Source organism: Balaenoptera physalus (genome assembly GCF_965194825.1).
Source record: "Balaenoptera physalus genome assembly, chromosome: 16".
NCBI lineage: Eukaryota > Metazoa > Chordata > Mammalia > Artiodactyla > Balaenopteridae > Balaenoptera > Balaenoptera physalus.
Window position 1 is genome coordinate 78,447,038 of NC_138898.1, and position 20,454 is coordinate 78,467,491.

Consider the following 20,454-nt stretch of genomic DNA (forward strand, 5'->3'; position numbering starts at 1 on the left):
GATCGAACCCGGGCTCCCCCCGCCCCCCACATTGGAAGGGTGGAGTCTTACCCACTGGACCACCAGGGAAATCCCACCTTGTGCTTGCTTTAATCAGTAGGCATCTCAGATGGTTTGTCTTTAGGTATCCATGGCGTAAGAGACAAAAGAGTTTTAAAACATATATATATATTGTCTTGTAGGGGGAGGACAGATACAGGATTGCAGGGAGAAAGAAAGAGCATGTCTGTGAACAAGTGAATCCTGAGTAGGGGTGAGAATGCCTAAGGGGGTGAGGATGACCCCCAAACATTCAACAACTGCCATTCATTTCATCCTTAAAAACAGCTTTAACAGAGTATCTACTTTGCCCTTGTAAGTCTCACAAAGGATTCTTTTTGCATACCTTAGTTAATTGACTTGACAAAATGTTACCATGTCAGCAAATCATGTCTTTATATAATCGACAATAAATTTTCTAGAAAGGTTTCCAAATTGGAACTGGTTGATATTTGTACACCAACACTGTTCAGGGTACCAAAGCAGTTTTTCTTTAAAGTAGTAGTAGAAAACAGGTGTATATTTGAAGGTGTGATGGGCAGTAGACAGGTTGGCACATGGGCATAAAGGAGCTCTCATTCATTATATTTTCACTAAGATGAGAACTTCCTTAGTTTCCAGTTTTTGGATGGTGGTGACTATTTGTTAATGCTTTTTACTTTATTCTGTGCTTAATCAAGACATTACTTTTTTGAAAATCTGTCTCATTGCTATAATAACCAAAGCAAATTCTGCTGTGAAACTATAGTATTAGAAAAGGAAAAAAAAAAAATCTAATTACCAAAGGATGAAATACATAATTTGTAAGAATCCAAAGTTCTTCTGGAAAACTGGGGTGGTCTATGATACAAAAATGTTAATTTTTTTCTTTTTATTATAACTTTGGCAAGATAGAATTTTAATATTTCAGAGTATTAGTTATGTTTTCTATGTTCTTGGCTCTTGGCAGAAAGTAATCTGGTGTTCAAATTGATGGTTGTTTTCTGTGGGCATTCAACTTGGCAGTGAGATTTTATAACTTCACTCAGTCTTTATCAGTGGTTATAATCTCAAGATTTCTTTTTTAATGAACCTGAATTCCTCCTGCAATCAGTGAAGTCTCTATGTTCTGTCTTTTATTCATCCTTCAGGGTATAAATAAAACAGGTCACCCTCCTTTCTGGATAGTCAGCTTCAGGGTGAGAATGGTGAGACTCATGCAAGTCACTCTACCTCTTCTGAGCCGCGTACCATCACCTGGGTGCAGCTCTGACACACATCCTACTTCTGGATGCTAGAGATGCAGGAATGTAACTCTAGATTTCATATCAGCCCCTGGTGGAGAGTCTGTTTTTTTTTCCTAGTTCCACATTTATTCCTTTTTTAAAACTTACAGTGCTTTATTTTTACCCTTTAATATACCATGGTTATCTTTCCTTACGAATAACATGAATTGATCTGATTTCTTTTTTTTAAATTATTATTTATTTATTTATTTTTGGCTGCGTTGGGTCTTCTTTGCTGCACTCGGGCTTTCTCTAGTTGCGGTGAGCGGGGGCTACTCTTCGTTGCCGTGCGCGGGCTTCTCACTGCGGTGGCTTCTCTTGTTGCAGAGCACGGGCTCTAGGCGCGCGGGCTTCAGTAGTTGTGGCACGTGGGCTCTAGAGCGCAGGCTCAGTAGTTGTGGCACATGGGCTTAGTTGCTCCTCGGCGTGTGGGATCTTACCGGACCAGGGCTCGAACCCGTGTCCCCTGCATTGGCAGGCGGATTCTTAACCACTGCACCACCAGGGAAGCCCTGATTTCTTTTTTAATCTAAACGTCTTAAAAAATAGTATTATGAAAATGTCCAAGTATACACAAAATAGAATGGCACAATAAACCCCCATATCCTTTTCTTCCCTATTTAAAAATTGTCAAAATTTTGCCATACTTACTTCTCTATCTCCCCTTTTTTCTTTGAAGTAATTAAGACAAATCCCAAGTATCACATTTGCCTTCAAGCTTCAATATGAATCTCTTTTAAGCATTAGATTTTTTTCATAAACACAATATTATCACAACTAATAAAATTATTTTTTTTAACATGACTGTTTTCTTCCAGGTTTACTGAGGTACAATTGACATATAGCATTGTGTAAGTTTAAGGTGTACAACATGACAATTTGATATATAGACAGACTGTGAAATAATTATCACAATATGTTTAGTTCCATTTCCTTCTTAGTTTGTCATTTTCTGGGTATCTCCACTTTAGCCTTTCCTTAGAGGTCACTCATTAATAATTTCCCTTCCTCTAGCTTGGAGTCCTGTTTTACAGGGTGCTTTCCTAGCCCGTGATGATCACCCGCTCTCTCCTGTGGGTCTGGTTCAGTCATTTGATGATCGTATTTTTGTGTAGGGTGAGACTTGTTGTGGGTACTCAGAGGTTGTTTTTGCCTCTGAGTGTCCAGCTTTAGCTGAGTGGCCAGCCTTGAGCACATTTTGAAGATATACTCATCTTTTAAACATTTCCTTTTCATGCATCTATTCTCAATCCCAAGGGCAATCATTGTCTTTTCAGTTATTTCATTGATCATTAAGCCAGCTTTCTTCCCATGACTTTTATTAGCTTTCCCTTTATATGCATGCAAAATTAACTTTACATTGATTACAAGTAGGTCAGAATTACAGTGCAACTTGGCCTTTTTTCAAAATGCTCACTGCCCCCCCTCCAATTACCACCATGGCAGGGAGAAATAGTTTTCAGAGAATGGAGTTCAGGTTTCTTTAGCTCAGCTTCCCATCAGTTCAGCTGACATCAAGTGAGTGAACACTCTTTGTGAAGAACGTCCTTGGTGCTGAAGGTGCAAAGGTGAAGATGACATCGTTTGTTGCTAGATGTTTTTATCTATAGTTTAAGCTAGAAGTGAAGTAATGCGAAAAATAAAGGGTCTCCAACAGATGGTCCTCAGGAACGAGGTGTGCTAAAGTACACATCCAAAAGGAATGTCGGGGAGGCAGGGAAGAGAACACCACCTGCTAATTGTTTTCCGAAGCTTATTTATGAAATAAACATCATAGTAGAAGTGGCTGTATCAAAGATATATTATTTATGACTTTCAGCCAGGAGGGGTTCTTAGGAACATCTTTGGCCAGGAACTATATTGTTATTTGAGAAGAAAGAAGAAAATGTTTTATTTCTGACTGGTCCATTCTTTAGAAAGAGGAATACTCACACATATCAATTATACCTCAGTTTAAAAAAAGGCATAAGGAAGTATTCAGAATAGAGGGGGGGGTTAATCAACCTCCCCCCCAAAAAACCCCAAAGAAATAGGAATACTCTACGTTGAACCTTATATCATTTTTTAAAAAAATTATTTATTTATTTTTGGCCGTGTTGCGTCTTCGTTGCTGCGCGCGGGCTTTCTCTAGTTGCGGCGAGCGGGGGCTACTCTTCATTGTGGTGCTCGGGCTTCTCATCATGGTGGCTTCTCTTGTTGTGGAGCACCGGCTCTAGGCGCGTGGGCTTCAGTAGTTGTGGCACGCGGGCTCAGTAGTTGTGGCTCGCGGGGTCGAGAGCGCAGGCTCAGTAGTTGTGGCGCACGGGCCTAGTTGCTCCGTGGCATGTGGGATCTTCCCGGACCAGGGCTTGAACCCGTGTCCCCTGTGTTGGCAGGCAGATTCCTAACCACTGCACCACCAGGGAAGCCCGAACCTTATATCGTTTTTATTTCTGGGTTATTCAGCTTATTGCTATGACCTTAGGATAAAAAATTCTGGAATCTTAAGTTTCTGCTTTGGCATCTTTCAGTGAGATAAGGTGTGTTCCTAGTTAATATGATGACTGTAGTGACTGTTCAGGATCAGGAAGCTGTTCAGGCTAAGGGAAATGTCACAAAACTTGCTTAAGAAAAAACAAAAACAAAAAAAACTTAACGACAACAAAAAAAAAACAAACTCCAAACCAAAAAACAAAAACAAAAACAACAAAAAAACAAAACCAAAGCAGAGTTTAGAGGTGAAAGGGATAAGGTTTAGGGAAACATGAAGTGAACAGACTCTGTGTGTGTGAGTGAGAGAGAGACAGAGACAGAGAGACAGACACACACACAGTGGGAAATATCCCTATAGATTTGCTACTGAAATGTAGCGTCTGCTGTTGCCTGGGCTGTCCTCCTGCTCCAGGACTGCTTTCCATTAGAAGTTTGGAGGATGTCTTATTTTCTGACATATTTCTTTGAGGACAGTGAAAGACAGCATGAGGTTGAGTCCCTGAGGGCCTTGCTTTTGGGGGAGCACTGTAATCGCCTCTGACAGTGAGCATGAAATAGAAATGTGCTTCTTGAAGGAGAGAACCAAGGTTTTACATATTCTCAGTGCCTTACTTTTGAGAAAATTAGGATAATTTTAAAATCCCAGAATTATTCTTTTAAAAGGCTTATCCACAGGCCTTTTTTGGTATTGGTTTTTGTTTGTTTTTGTAGTGGTCTGATATTTATTAGCTGTAGCTCTCAGAGAAGATGGCAGTTGATCTCTTTGCCTTTAAGTTTTCCTCATTCTTCCCTGGTAGTGTCCTTTGTCGGTCCCTCTTCCTTTCCTCAGATATGTGATTGCGTAGACTTCAGTCCTTGGTCCTCTTCTCTAACTGCCCTTCTTGCCTTGGTAATCTGCTTCGGGCCCTTGGATAGAAATACCATCCATTTCGCGAAAATGTTTATTTCCACCTAGGCCTTTCTCCCAGAATCCAAACTCGAATGTTGGACACACATTCAGCTATCTAACAGACATATTAAACTTCACGTGTCCAAAATTGAACACATGGTATCTACCTCCACCCCCTTTCCCACCCCCCCCAATACTTGTTACCCCCATGTTACCCCTAAGGCTTTCTTACCGCCAACTTGTCTTAATTGATGGTGACTCTTGCTTAGGCCAAAAACTTTATGGAAATCATTGACACCTCTCTGTCTCTCATAACCTACATCCAATCCATTAGAAAATCCTTCAAACATACCTTCAGAATAGAGCCTTTGACTATACCTTTGAAATAGGCCCAGCTGATAAGCCCTTCTTGCCACCTCCACTGCCACCACCTTGGTCCAAGCCACCAACATCTCTTGCTTAGATTATGTAATATCCTTGTGGCAGGTTAGCCTCTCTGCTTGCCCCTCTGTTCTCAACATAGCACCCAACGTGATCCACCCTGCTTAGGCCACCCTTCTCAAAACCCTGCCGTGGCCACATCCGTGTTGCTCAGATTCCATGGACATGTCAGCATCTCCCTGCTGTCTCAGGGGTGGGGGAGGGGAGGCAGGAGAGGCAGGCAGGCACACTCGGTGTGACTTTATGTAAATACGTAGTAATTTCTGTCTGACTTTTTTGCTTTTTCATTTCTCTAAAAGCGTTTCTATATGGTACCAATCCTTCTTCCACCACTTGCTTTAGTTTCAGTGCCCGTATCATAGGAGGGTCCATGTCGTAAAAGAAGTCAAAAGCAGTCTTGAATAATCGAACGCTTCTGAGATTGCCTCGTGTCCATTTGGCTTCTGGCACTGCTTCTTCTCTGTCTTCTTCCTCGTCGTCTGGCACTGGTTAGGAAGCGCTCATCTCCATGCAGTCACCTTCTGTTCGCTCCTCTGGTGTGATGTCTGCTAGCTCTTGAATTTCTCCAAGACCCATATCTTGAAGCCCCACCTTTTTTTGTTGTTGTTAACTCTATCCACAATCTCTTTGGTGATTTCCTCGATTGGCTCTGTCGTAAATCCTGTGAAGTCATGCCCAACAAATGGACACAGCTTTCTGTAGCAGGAATTTATTGTTTTTGGCTTGATGGCTTTCACACATTTTTCTAGAACAAGGATGGCCTCTTCAGTGGTGTAATCCTTTCAGACTTTCCTGATGTTCTGTCCGTCAGGGATCTGACAGTCCTTTCCATAGAGTACCATGTGTAATGAGCCTTAAAGGTCCTTCTGACCCCCTGATCTAGAGGCTGAATTAGAGACGTTGTGTTTGGGGGCAAGGAGACCACTTGGACGCCTTTGCTGTTGAACTCATGGGGTCTGCATGGCCAGGGGCATTGTCCAATATCAAAAGAACTTTAAAAGACAGTCCCTCACCAGCAAGGTACTTCCTGACCTCAGGGGCAAAGCATCCACGGAATCAGTCCAGAAAAAGTGTTCTCATCGTCCAGGCCTTCTTTTTGTACAACCAAAAGACTGGCAGCTGGTGTTTATCTTTTCCCTCCAAGGCTCAGGGGTTAGCAGCTTTATAGAGAAGGGCAGTCGTGATCGTAAACCCGACTGCATTTGCACAGAACGGTAGCGTTAGCCTGCCCCTTCCTGCCTTAAATCCTGGTGCTGGCTTCTCTTCCTTACTAATAAATGTCCTTTGAGGCTTTTTTTTTTTTGCACCCGAGAATAGAGCAGTTTTGACTACATTAAAAACCCGTTCCGGCAGATATCCTTTCTTCTCAATGATTTTCTTTGCTGGGAATTCCTTTGCTGCCTCTTGGTTGGCAGAAGCTGCTTCTCCTGTTACCTTGACATGTTAAAAACCAAACGTCTTTCTAAAATCATCAAACCATCCTTTGCTGGTATTACATTCTCAAGCTTTAGATCCTTCACCTTCCTTTTGCTTTAAGTTGTCATATAATGACTTTGCCTTTTGACTCATATTCGTCTATAGGTATGCCTTTTTTATAACAATCCTGCACCCACATAAAAGCTGCATTTTCAATATGAGATACAAAGGCATTTGGCAAAAAGCGCAAGGTTTTCACGCCTGCTGGTGTAGCTGCAGCGACAGCTTCATGAATTTCCTTTTCTTTTTTTTAACAATGGTCCTTACACTGGACTCATTTATCTTGAAGTGGCAGGCAACGGCAGCTGCAGATCTGAATCTGCGGTACGTATCCAGCCATTCACCCTTTTCTTGTCATCTGATGATCTTTCTCTGCTTCTTGGGAGCACTTCAGCATCACTAGTGGCACATCGTGTGGGTCCCGTGGTGTTATTTCAAGGTTCATGGTATTGCACAAACATGATGAAAACTACGAGAGAACTGCGAGAGATTGCCTTTTACTGCAATTTGCAATTGACTGGAGAGATGAACTGCTCACGTGGAGATAATGAGCCTCACGTGGCGTGGCGTTTCAAGCAGATACTTGCAACACTTGCACTCAGCGCGGTAGCAACAGGAGATCCTATTATTACCGAGGTACAGTCGGTACTATGGTTAATTTTGTGCAGTTATGATTTAATACTGCATCTTTACGTTTGTTTACATTTCTCTGGACTGGGAATGGTGCCGTGTGTGGTCCTTAAGTGTTTGTGTGAGTATGTTTTGATACATTTTAACTTTTTAAAAATTTATGTGTATTTGGGACTTCCCTGGCGGTCCAGTGGTTAAGACTCCGAGCTCCCAAGGTTCGATCCCTGGTCGGGGAAGATCCTGCATGCCGCGTGGCTGGCCAAAAAAAAAAAATTTATGTGTATTTTATGGTAGTAAATGATAAAATAGACAAATCTACATATATTTTATGCATTTGGGATATACCTAAGTTTTTCTTAAATTTTCTGGATATTTCTATGCTGTGGGGTGCATCTGCTAGTTTTTTCAAATTGTCACATATCTCCAAAAAATTTTCCAGTGTGTGTGTGTGTGTGTACAAATGTACACACACACACACACACACACACAGATATATATAAAAATCCACATATATGTGGGCCTGCACGGTTCCAGCCCTTGTTGTTCAAAGGTCAACTGTATCTTGAATTGAATGGAATTACCATTTTATTTAAAATAATGGAAATAATTTAATTTCTATTTCAATTCATGAAATAATTACTATAATAAAAATAAGATTTTTTTGAATGCTTATGTGCTGGGCCTGGTACCAGACCTGTTATTTCATGTGGCTTATTTCGTTGAATTCTTATAACTGTGTGCATGTGAAATCCCTATCTTATAGATTAGGGAATGGGTGTAGGGAGGGGTGAGTGGCTTGACCCAGGACACAAACCAGCCTAGTGGTAGAGCAAGAATTTGGACCTGGTGTGTCTGACTTCCAGTGGTTAGGGCCCAGCCAGTGCTCAGTCATTCTGCTTTCTGAGTTTTAGGTTAATTTTGCAGTTCCGATTAAATCTGCCCTTCTACTCATCTTCTCCTGGGGAGATTAAAGTTACTGATTTTTTTTTTTTTTTAACAAAAAGGAAATTTTATACTTAATGTTGAGTTGTCTTGGCAACACAGACTGAGTTATGGATCAAGTTTTATTTAAAACCTTGATTCACTTAAGATATTAGATTTCAATAACTTAAAAAATTATTCATCCCCCAAATACTGACATGAAATACATTCTTGGAATTGCAGTTAGGTAGTCATAAAAGAAGATAAAACCTGCCACTTTTAGATTGTTCTGATTTTAGCATGCATTATCTTGGTTTGATGTCTTGGGTATTTACTTGCCCTTGCTTATTTCCAAGTAGATTGTGTGTGTGTGCCTGTGTGTGTGTGCCTGTGTGTGTGTGTAAAATAAAGTCACTTCCTGGAAACTAAAGCACAAGCAAGCAGTGAAAGCTAACTTTATTTTCTCCAAATTTGTTGTTGTTGTTGTTCTTTAAGGTGAAGTGACTGGGATTTAATCATTTTAAGAAACCAGGATAAAGGTGATAGAAGAAAAAGTCCTTAATGAATGTTTTTGTGTGTGTGCTAGGCCCTCTTCTAAAGCTTTTCCGTGCATTATCTCATTTAATTCTAAGAAACATTCTTTGGGGTAAGTGCCGCTTACAGTCAAGAAAACTCCTTTTCAGAGATGGCTCATAAATGACTCAGAGGGAATATGAACATGTTTCCTCCCACCTCCAATCTCGGTGAGGAATCTGTATCCTTTAGAGAGAATGGGTTCTTCAAAAAGAAACTAGAGATAATGGATAGAAATATCTGAAGTAAAAGAGATATGTTTTTATTTGCCTTTTTAAGCAATTTCCAAGTCTTTCAAACTCTGTGTTAGATTGAGGGACTTTCAAGCATGCTTTCTATTTATTTATTTTTTTCTCATGCATGCTTTCCTACAGTACATTGAGTCTAGAGCAGTGCTGCTTAACCCATCCTGGCCACTCTAATCACATGGGGAGCATTTAAAAAATACGGATGTCTCAGGCGCTCATCCCTAGGGATTGCGATTTAATTGGCTTGGGATACTGCCTGGACACTGGGATTTTTTAAAGTTCTTTGGGTTATTTCTCAACGTCTAACTAGGGTCAAGAGCCAGTGGTGTGTGGCAGTGGTTCCCCAAACTTGTCTGCATATTGGGATCACCTGGGGAGCTTCAAAAGCTCCTGATGCCTCTGCCCCTTCCCCAGAGGTAGTGATTTCATTGGTCTGTGCTGTGGCCTGGAATTTGGAACGTTGACAATTCCAAGGTGATTCTAGTTTGCATATAAGTTTGGGGCCTCTGGTTTATGCAGTGGTTTTTCACTTTGGCTGCACATTAGAATCACCTGAGGAACTTTTAAAGCTCCCGTTACTCTGGCTTGCATCCACTCCAGTTAAACAGAATCTTTGGCAGTGGGCCTAGGCCGCCATAGTTTACGATACTCTCCAGGTGATTCCAGTATGAAGCCAAAGGTGAGAACTGCAGGCTGCTTTTTCTCTCCTCTGTTCTTTTGGACCGACTGCGTTTAGTTTCTCAGTTCAAAATACTTGAGGAATGAAGGCGGCAATGATTGGTATAGGAGAGGCTTTCCTTATGCAGCCATACTGAGTTCATTGTCTTAGACCAACATGAAAGAATGCAGAGCTAAGCAAATTATGGAAAGTAATACATTCTGTGTTCCAAATAATTAGCTAATAACAAAGTTAGTTTTGCCTGCTTGTATTGATGTAGTTTAATTAGTACTAAAACCAAGGATGAGATTGCTGATATAATAATTCTAGGTTTTTTTTTTTTCTGGTTTAATAATGTTAGGGTTGCCCCCCGCCCCCAGGCTCTTGTTTTGTATCATTTGGCTGGTATCAAAAGTAATTTTTCCCTCTAAAATCAAAGAACCATTAAGAAAAATTTTAAAAATTTTAATTAAGAAAAATAAAAGTGATGTCCTCTATCTGTGCCTTATTGAGCTTGTTCCTTTCCACCATGCTCTCCAGGAGTGCCAGGTGTCAGAGAGGAACGCTTTGAGGAAGGAATGACAGTAAAGCACTGTGCATTATCCCTTGTGGGAGAACCCATCATGTACCCAGAAATCAACAGGTTTTTGAAGCTACTCCACGAGTGTAAAATCTCCAGTTTCCTGGTCACAAATGCACAGTTCCCTGCGGAAATCAGGTGAGTGGTCCAGCTTGTTAAGATACTGCTGCTTGACTCTGTGTTTGACTGAAAAGTAAAACTAACAGGCATTAATATATTCAGAAAGGATTTACTGATTACCAAGTACATACAAATGTTGGGTTTGAGGGGACAGAGCTTCTGCTTTTAAAAATCCATTCTATCGGGGAAGATAACATTAGTTTAAGAAATAGAGGCACAAATATATTGCTGGGGGAATTCAAAAGAGAAGGCAGTTTTTTTTTAGATGAAAGAAGCAGGGTAAAACTTTTCAGAAAAGGCTTCATTAAATTTGGATCTTAAAATATGGCTGGGATGGGTACTTGGGGAGATAGGAAACTGTAGATTTTTAATAAGAACTGTCCGAGAAAGATACAGAGTTGGGGTATTTGGGATACCATTATGTAAATATAGTTGATTAGGACCACAGAGTGTGTGAAAGAGACTGGCAGCTGGAACCCAAGTTGGAAAGGTTGGGACAAGATTGCAGAGGACTTCAAATGCTGTTCTTTAGAAAGATCTTGCTTTCTGCAGAGTAGTCTGCCAGCACGGTATAAAGTGGGTGAGCCAAGGAGCGGGAAACTGGATAGGAGATTATACGTTTGTTTAGGTAAGAGTTAAAAGGATGAAAGTAGGACAGAATGAGGAGTCTTAAAAAAGGTATCACTGAGGCATGATAAGCTTGGCAAACTGTTTGTATGGCTCTGTGAGCCCTGCACAGAAGAGGACTTAACTGATGACTCGGAAAGTTCCAGCCATGTTGATTGCTAGGGCTGTGGGGCCCTGTAACAGTCGAGGGATCATGTGGGGAAGGAGCGGGTTTAGGAGGTAAGATGATGCGGTTGGTTTGGATGACTTAGAGGGAGGGCTCTCCAGGTAGAGATGACCATCTCCTGGGACCTGGAAATGACCTGGTTTTGCGTTATACTTGAACTATACACATACTGTAGTACCAAAAACATTAAATTTTACTTGGTTGTTATTTACTTGTGCCTTCTTCATTAGACTGTGAGTCCCTGGGCCTATTTATCTTTATGCCACTAGTATAATTCCTGGCACGCTGTAGGTGCTTGGTTTAGAATTTAGCATCATAGGAAATCAAAGAGTTGATTAAAATGATTAGTTACCAGGCAGTAAAGTGAAAATCAGTAACATTGTCGCAAAGAGAGCTAAAATATTACTTTTTGAAGTTGTATAAAAAGGTAAAGTTAAAAGGGAAAGGTTTTAAAAAAGTCAGTGTGTACATTTTGCATAGGGTCACCATTCCTTTTTTTAAAATTTTATGTTAAGATCTTTGACTTTTCAAATGGCTCATGAGGGCGGGGTTCAGATAGAGTGGTGTTGGGATACACACACACACACACACACACACACACGTATAGAAAAAAGGAGACTATCCCAAATTTAAGACATGCAGTCGTCCCTGGTATCTGAGGAGGATGGGTTCAGGACCCCCTGCAAATTTCAAACCCCACTGATGCTCAAGTTCCTTTTATAAAATGGTATAGTATTTACATATAACCCACGCATATCCTCTCATACACTTTAAATCATCTCTGAATTATTTATAATACCTGATACATTGTAAATGCTGTGTAAATAGCTGCTGGCACATGGCAGATTCAAGGTTTGCCTTGGGGAACTTTCTGGAATTTTTTTTTCCCTAGAATATTTTTGATTTGTAGTTGGTTGAATCCATGGATGTGGACCCCTCAGATACAGAGGGCCTACTGTAATGCCTAAAAAGAAGTGAATCTTCCAAGAGTGGCATGTAAGATAATAACCAGAGAGGATGATTCATTGTTTGATAACACATGGTATTCCTTGTGAATGCCATCATGGATTGTGGAAAATGATAGAGAATTAAATAAGATATGTACTTGAAAGTGGTCCAAGAGGAAATGGAAAGAGAAATTTCCTAGGTGCAGATAATATTGTTTTATTTCTGTGAATTCGGAGGACTCTGAATACCGATTGTCTCTGGTGTCCTACAGAAAAACAAGGCTATAGATTTACTAATATAGCATGGAGATCATGGATTTTGGAAGTTACCCCTAATGTTGATGCACTTCGCTCATTCAAATCAGCTGTTAGATGAACCTCTTGCCACCATTTTATCTTTGAGCATACACTAGGAAGTAATAGTGTTCTCTGGGTGGTTGGCTGTGTACTAATTTTTTTTTTTAATAAAAAATTTCTAAATTACTACAGTGCCTAACCCATACTCTTTTGGTATCTTTTGAAGAAGATCTTGACTTTGTCAACTAGCCTTCCCTTGACCCACATGCAAGCATGACATTCAGGCTAGTGGCCTTTTCAGGATACTTAACTTTTCTTTAAAAGGATCTCAGTCTCCCCTCCAGCTCCAAAGCATATGGCTCTTTGCTGACAGTTCTCCCACTGAAGGGAGTTTTCACAGCGAGTGGTCCTTGAGGATTTGTTGAAGATAGAAGCAAACACCTTGGGCAAATGAGAAAGCTTTTGCATTCTAGGTAGCTTTATGTTTTTGTTTGTCAACATAGAGGCTAATTAATAAAAGTGACAAGAATGTGTAAGACACTTAATGTTCATGATAGAACTGGTGGTGATTGCACAAAAAAAAACCCTTTCTCTTGAGAAAAAGGCTTCTTAGTTCCACAGTAACAAGTGCCTTTATAATGGTATTTTGGATAGGCATAAAACTGATATATGATACACTGTAGCATGTATCAGTTATCTTTTGCTGTAACCACTTGCCTTAAAACTGAGTCAGTCAAACTAGCAACGATTCATTTAGCATGTAATTCAGTGAATCGGCTGGGAGGTCTTTTCATCTTGGCTGGCTTTGCGGGTCTCAGTGTTGTTCATGTATCTAGTCAGTTGGCAGATACGCTGGGATGGCTGGTTTATGATGGCCTTGCCTGGGACAACTGGGGACTCTATTCATGTAGCCTCTTATCCTCCAGCAAGTCTGAAGTTGACCACATGGTGGCAGGGTTTCAATGAACAGCAAGAAAGGATAAACTCCAACACACAGGCATCGTTCAAGCCTCTGTGTCATATTTGCTCACTTCTCCTTGGCTAAAGCAAGTCACATGGCCAAGTTTGGAGTCAGTGAGGGGCACTCAAACCTACATCGCAAAGGGTCATGGGTACAAGGAGAGGGAGAGTTTATGGCCATGTTTGTACTCCACCGAATAGCACAGCAGGCTGTGCTTCGTACAAGGAGGATAACCTTGAACGTACCAGGACGCAGTCTTTTTCAGGAACTTAATTAATTATGTGAGAAAGCTTGGAGAGTTCTTGAGACCAGAAGTCTCAAACTGGCAATTGATAAGGAGTAGGTTTTATTTGTCCTGTAGCATGTTTAGAAACTTTTTTTTTTTCTTTTTTTAGCCAACATTTAAAATCCAGAAATTTTTCATAAAAGAGATTTCTGACTTTGGAAAAAAAGACAATCTGGCAAAAATTGTCAAGAGCCAAGTATGAAGTGCTGTTTTTACAACACCAGAACACTTCACTCTTATCTGTTTTTTTACTCACAACACTTCTAACACCGGATGTGTGTTTTTTTCCCCACACCAAGCAGTCCTCTAATTCTCTGCAGGCACCAGCTAGGTGTCCTGAGGTTCAGTTCCATTCTGACACTATCTCCCTGGAGTTAGCACAGCCTCACGGGGTCAGGACTCAGTCCCAGGCTGCCCCCTACTTCAGACACCAGACGTAGTCCCAGGCTGCCACCTGTACTTCTCATGGACCGACGGTACATTGGGGTGTCGCACAACCCCTCCTTGGGTTTGATAATTTGCTAGAACAGTTCACAGAGCTTGGGGAAAACAATTCAGTTACTGTTACTAGTTTATTATAAAGACTACAACTCAGAAACAGCTGGATAGAAGGGCTGCATGGGACAAGATGTGGGGAAAAGGGCCCTGAGCTTCCCCACCCTCTCCAGACGCGTCACCCTCCCAGCACCCAACGTGTTCACCATCCCGGAAGCTCTCTGTAGCCGTCATTTGGGAGGGTTTTATGGAGGTTTCATTAGATAGGCAGGATTGATGAAATCATTGTGATTGGTCACTGGTGATTAGCTCAACCTCTAGCCCATCTCCCTTTCCTAGAGGTTGCAGGGGGAACTGAAAGTGCCAACCCTCTAATCACGTGGTCGGTTCTTCGGGCACCAGCCCCTCTCTGGAATGTGTCCATGGGCTCATTAGAAGTCACCTCAATATAAATTCTTGTGTGGTTGAAAGGGGCTTATCATAGGTAACAAAAGGCACTTCTCTCACCTCTGTCACTCGGGAAATACCAAGAGTTTTAGGAGCTCTGTGCCAGGAACTAGGAACACAAAGACCGCACGTGTATTCCTTATTGTCTGACAATATCACAGCAAGGAATGGCTGTCTTTTCGCTGAAGCCTCTGCTTTTCAGTTTGCCACGCTCTCCACCACTTCGCTGTCTCCTCAGCCCTGAGGCTGAGTCTCATCTGCCACCTGTCAGAGGGATCGCACTGTAGATTCTCTTACAGCAGAGAAATTTCTGTTGCCATTTCTAACAGACATGAAACAACGAAAGGGAGACAGAGTGCCACGTACTAGAAAAATGGAAGCATCTTGCTTTGAGTAAGGAAAGAATATTCTTGAATATTTCACATGTAGTCTGTGTTTTGGTGTCCAAAGAACTTCTTTTTCCTTTAAAAGTGGCTTGCTTGGGCTTCCCTGGTGGCGCAATGGTTAAGAATCTGCCTGCTGGGGCTTCCCTGGTGGCACAGTGGTTAAGAACCTGCCTGCCAATGCAGGGGACACGGGTTCGAGCCCTGGTCCGGGAAGATCCCACATGTCGCGGAGCAACTAAGCCCGTGCACCACAACTACTGAGCCTGCACTCTAGAGCTCATGAGCCACAACTACTGAGCCCACTTGCCACAACTACTGAAGCCCATGCTCCTAGAGCCCGTGCTCTGCAACGAAGAGTAGCCCCTGCTCGCCACAACTAGAGAAAAGCCCGCGCTCAGCAACAAAGACCCAATGCAGCCAAAAATAAAGAAATAAAATAAATAAATTAAAAAATGAACAAACAAACAAACAAAAAAAGAATCCGCCTGCCAATGCAGGAGACACGGGTTCGAGCCCTGGTCCAGGAAGATCCCACATGCCGCGGAGCAACTAAGCCCACGTGCCACAACTACTGAGCCTGTGCTCTAGAGCCCGCGAGCCACAACTGCTGAGCCCATGCGCCACAACTACTGAAGCCTGTGCACTGCAACGAAGAGTAACCCCCGCTCACCGTAACTAGAGAAAGCTTGCGCGTAGCAACAAAGACCCAATGCAGCCAAAAATAAATAAATAAAATAAACAAAGTTTTAAAAATAAATAAATAAATTTCTTAAATAAATAGATAAATAAATAAAGTGTCTTGGTTGACTCACATTATATCTTTGTTTCCTGCAAACATGTGAGCTTAGGACTCTTATTCTTGAGACTGTATGAGCTATGCTTGCGTTCAGCCCTGCAGTCAGAAAGGCCCATCACACCTGGGTATCGCTGTCCCACTAGAGCACTCCCTGTCATTACTTCCTGTAAATTGTTCTCTGCTAAGATGTCAAAGACCTACGTGAGACATCTTGCTAAAAGTAGACCATGTTGTAAGATAAGGAAGTTGTTGAGAAACACTGAACCTAGTTTGTGCTTACTTTGTGGACATTTGAATCCTATAACTGTGTCTCCCTCTTTATGAGCGTGAGAAGGTGTAGAGTCAAATGTTCAGCCCTTTGTCAACTGGCTAACTCTTAGCTTCATCTTTAGTTCACCTCTGCACGATTTTCTTGTTTTTTCTTTTTTAGCAGAATCTTTTTATTATTTTTAAAAGATATAAAAACAACTACTCCCATCAGTAGCAATACAAGGTTTAACATTTTAACCAGATTTTCTCAGGCCTTTTTCTGATACCTTTAGTAGCTAATTATTTTGTCTACGCCTTCTTCTACACGATTTTCTTAACTATTTTATATTATTTTTAAGTTTACATTTAAAATCTTAAATTTTTTTCTTTTGTGATAAGTACAGTTATTTCAAAGCTTTCTCCCTGCTAGCAGGCTTATCATAAGAAGACAGAGCTGTGTTCCATTTTTAACTATGACACGGTTAACATTTAACTTCCTACACCTCCTCCACCACCACAGAATTTGTCCCGGTGTACGTTTACTTTTGAGCACCTTCATTGAAACGATGTGTGAACTTCGTTTGTTCTCTTACTTCTTCCACTTGTATTTCTGTTATTTTGTTTGCTTTATGTTTTGTTTTCTCTAGTTTTTGCTAAGATATTCACTATATGTGTTAGAGAACCTCTATAAATTGGACATCTCTTCACATATTAGTAAATGTATCAAGAAATGCATGAATTTTAATAAAAATAAAGTTTTCTTGTATGTATCAGCTCAAAGTGGCTATAGGTAACAGTTATAATGAAATGAAGATTGATTATAAATACTACCTGATCCTTTCAATAGAAGTTTTTTTTTCTCCCAGCCTGTTTTGTTTGTATTAAGTTTAGAATATAGTCTTCTTTTGTGTCTGTGAATTGATGGGGCACTTTTCAAAACTATGCTTTTCTGGATGGGCTAAAAAAAAAAGAAAAAGGCAGCACAGTGAAGTGATGAAGAGCTTGTGCTCTGTCTAGAAGAGACCTGGGTTTGAATCTTGACTGTATCTCTTGCTGTCTTTCTGACACTGGGAAGATAACTTCTCAGGGCCCAGTTTTCTCATCTGTAAAATGATTACAATAATAATGGCTACCTTATAGTGGCATTGTTAGTGTATGAGATAATACATGAAAAGCACCTTGGAAAGGTAGACTAAGTAATATTGGTCAAGTATACTTTAAGGCAAGAACCATTACTTGAGATAAGATGGAACATTTCTTAATAATAAAATATTAAACCTACCAGGAACATTAAAACAATATAATAATTCAAAATTTTTCAACAATCAGTAACATAAACTCAAAATTGACAGAACTGTAAGGAGAAATAGTAAGTTTTTAACACATTTCTCTCAAGCTGATAAAACAGGCAAATCAAAATCAGGAATAGTAGTGAAGATTTGAACAACTAAATTAACAAATTTAGCATGTATTACAGAAATAGAGTATTGAAGTGAGAAACTTTGGAATATAAATTCCTTTTAAGAGCACAGAACTTGCTCTCAGAAAAATTACCAAATGGCCATATGCTGGGCATTATAGCAAGTTACCAGAAAGTATTGCACTCATTTAGAGCATGATATCTGAACACAATGCAATTAAACTATAAATCAGTACAAAAAGATAACTAGAATATTCCAACATGCTTATAATTTAAGCAATGCATTTCTCATTTGCTTATGGGTCAAAGAAGAAATCAAAATGGACATAGGAAATATTGTGATGAATTGTGATGGAAATAAAAAACAAAACTTGTTTGTTGGTTATCAGGAATAGCAGAGTACAGACCTTCAAAACCTACTCTTCTATAAAAACAGTGAGAATACCAGCAAAAATTGTCAGAATCAAATTCTTAACCAGGGGTATGCAACAATCTGAGGAAGGTTTTTTTGCCCCCAGTAAATAGTATTTTTATTCTCATGTCAAAGAAGTATTTCTAGGGACTTCCCTGGTGGTCCAATGGTGAGGACTCCATGCTTCCACTGCTGGGGGCCTGGGTTCAGCCCCTGGTCGGGGAAGCTAAAATCCTGCAAGCTGCATGGCGTGGCCAAAAAAAAAAAGAGTGTTTCTATGATATGCATTAACAATACAAAAATATTTTGAATATTGCAGTGGTCTTTTTTTCTCCCAAGACTTCTTGCAACAGTACACTAGAATATTTGATTTTTGGATTCTGAGAAGCCAGTGGCTAAAGTAGAAACTGAAGGCTTTTGTTGAGGGGCATGTGTGGGTACGGGGATGGCCCTTTTTCTTTGGATCCAGGCTCTGTACAGTAAAGAGGAGGCAAAAAACAACTAAGTTAAATTAAAAAATGATTTGTCTTTTAAGGCTCAGGATTGAAACTTGGCTTAGAAATGGATTAAGGTAGGCTGTGGTGAAAACCCACTGTTCCTCAGAAAATTAGCTGAATTGCAATATGAACAGTAAGCTTTGTGATGTGTTAACATGTCCTTATTCCATTCCAACTTCTCCAGCTCTGCAAACTAGTAGCCTACAGTCATGGTAAAAACCAGTAGCCTGGCAGCCAAGGGAAGGGACAAAACAGAGTTGGAACTCTTTCAAAGTCCCATTCCTGGAGAACTGTCATTATATGGTATGTGTGGCAGTTCCCTGGAAACTCTCACTCACAGGGGTTGTGTTTGTTAGAAGTGACTCAGAGTTTGTCCAGCACAGAAAGCCTTTCTCTCCGGTGTTTCTCATAAACAATTATCTGCAATTGTTTAACTTCACAGCTACCTGAGGCAGCAGTAACCGTTGGGGCAAACTGGAAGCTAATCAAATACTTAAAAGGAAAAGCCAGGGAATGAGATGTTTGTAGGGGACTTTGAGAAGCTCCAGCATGTTCCTGGAAATCTAGAAGACCATGTACACGGGCAGGGCTGTGGGTATGCCAGGGAAGACTTGAAAAGGCCCTATATGCCCACCTCTACTTGGTATATTGATGTCTTGAGCAGGTAGACAGTGAAAGCTAAGGCACAGTTGTCAAATGCCTGCCTGGACATCAAAGGCGTGCCCTAATATACACACATAGAGCCCCTCAGCAAAGGCTAGGAGACTTACTGATTGAAGTCATTTAAGGATATCTCTGTCTAATCCTTTCCTGACCACTAAGCTAATCAAACAGGGATTTTAGTGGTTAAACACAACCAAGAATTCAGAATTTACCAAATTAGTTCAGTAACAACAAAAACAGCAAACAGAGAGAAAAGAAAAAAACAAAACAAAACCCCTGGGTTGGGAGATATCTGATTTAGAATTGCCAAATAATATTATTTAAAATGTTCAGCTTTCGTAAAAAAAATAAAAACATGAACTAGACACAGAAACAAGAGACTGTGGCCCATAACACAGGGAAGGAAACAGCTAATAGAAACTGTCCCTTTTTTGGATAGATTTCACATATAAGTATTGGATATTTGGGTCACTTCGGTTATTTTTTTGTCCAATGGGAGCATCAAAGTTACTATTGAAGCCTCTAGATTTCTTACAAACATAAATCTCTCTCCCGTTTTTCCTTTCTGTAGAGATGAGGAGGTTTCATTCTAGGTAAGATCTTGATATGATTATTGATTATTCTGGGTAGAATGAGGCCTAATCTCTACAGAAAGGGAAGAAGGGAGAGGGATTTTTATGTTCAATTGCAATGTTTTTCTATATATGACCATTCAAAACTCAGAGATTTAAAATTAGCAGGATGAAGGGTCATCACAAAAATCATATCAAGATTCATAGGGTATTTTCACTGGGGATTGGGCTCAGAGTTATATATCCCTTTTATTGTATAGTCCTTTTTAATTGTTCTCAACAGCAATGTGAGGCTCTGAGACACAGGAATTATTATGATGGTTTTAAGGATATAACTAAAATGATCCTATCTCTGAATAGAATGGAGACAGACAGATGACTGTGCTTGGAGCCCCATCACCTGTCACGGGGAACAGAGACCAACAGCAGGACAGACATAAGATCCCTGAGGCTCAGAAAATTTCTCCAGTGGCCTTTTACTCCTTTTGAGCCCCTTAGGAATGAGCTCTACAGTTCCTTGGGGTTTTCCTCTTCTCCATTCTTCCTCTGGTCCCTGCCCAAAGAGCTATAAAATTCCTGATTATAGCACCTCAGACGTTCAGTAATGTCAAAAATTCCTTATTGCTAGTGTCAATGTCCAGGGCTACTTTTTTTTTTTTTTTTTTTTTTTTTTGCAAAATGGTGGTGGTTTGTAAGACAACTATGGCCTTTGGAATTTACTGTTCATACTCTTGAAGTAGTTATGGAGGCATAGTGAAAAGGTCAGGCCAGTTCCCATTTTGCATCAGGCAGCTTTATGACAAAGTCCTGTGAGTATCAGACGATGATAGCCAGCCGTATTCATTAAGACAATCCTTTTTATTTTTGTAAAACATAAAATCCAGTTAAAGTAGCTTGTCTGTTATTAAAGAGGCCCCCAGC

At 40.5% G+C, this 20,454-nt stretch overlaps 1 protein-coding gene across 3 annotated transcripts in view; it reads left to right on the plus strand.

The window, feature by feature from the left end:
- Positions 1-20,454, plus strand: part of LOC309646222 (S-adenosyl-L-methionine-dependent tRNA 4-demethylwyosine synthase TYW1) — a 229,241-nt gene that overhangs the window by 63,333 nt on the left and 145,454 nt on the right. For all 3 annotated transcript variants that reach the window (XM_082432337.1, XM_082432336.1, XM_082432335.1), the window contains exon 12: positions 10,153-10,330. In XM_082432337.1, the coding sequence (XP_082288463.1) occupies positions 10,153-10,330 (178 nt within the window). The remainder of the gene's footprint in view (positions 1-10,152; positions 10,331-20,454) is intronic.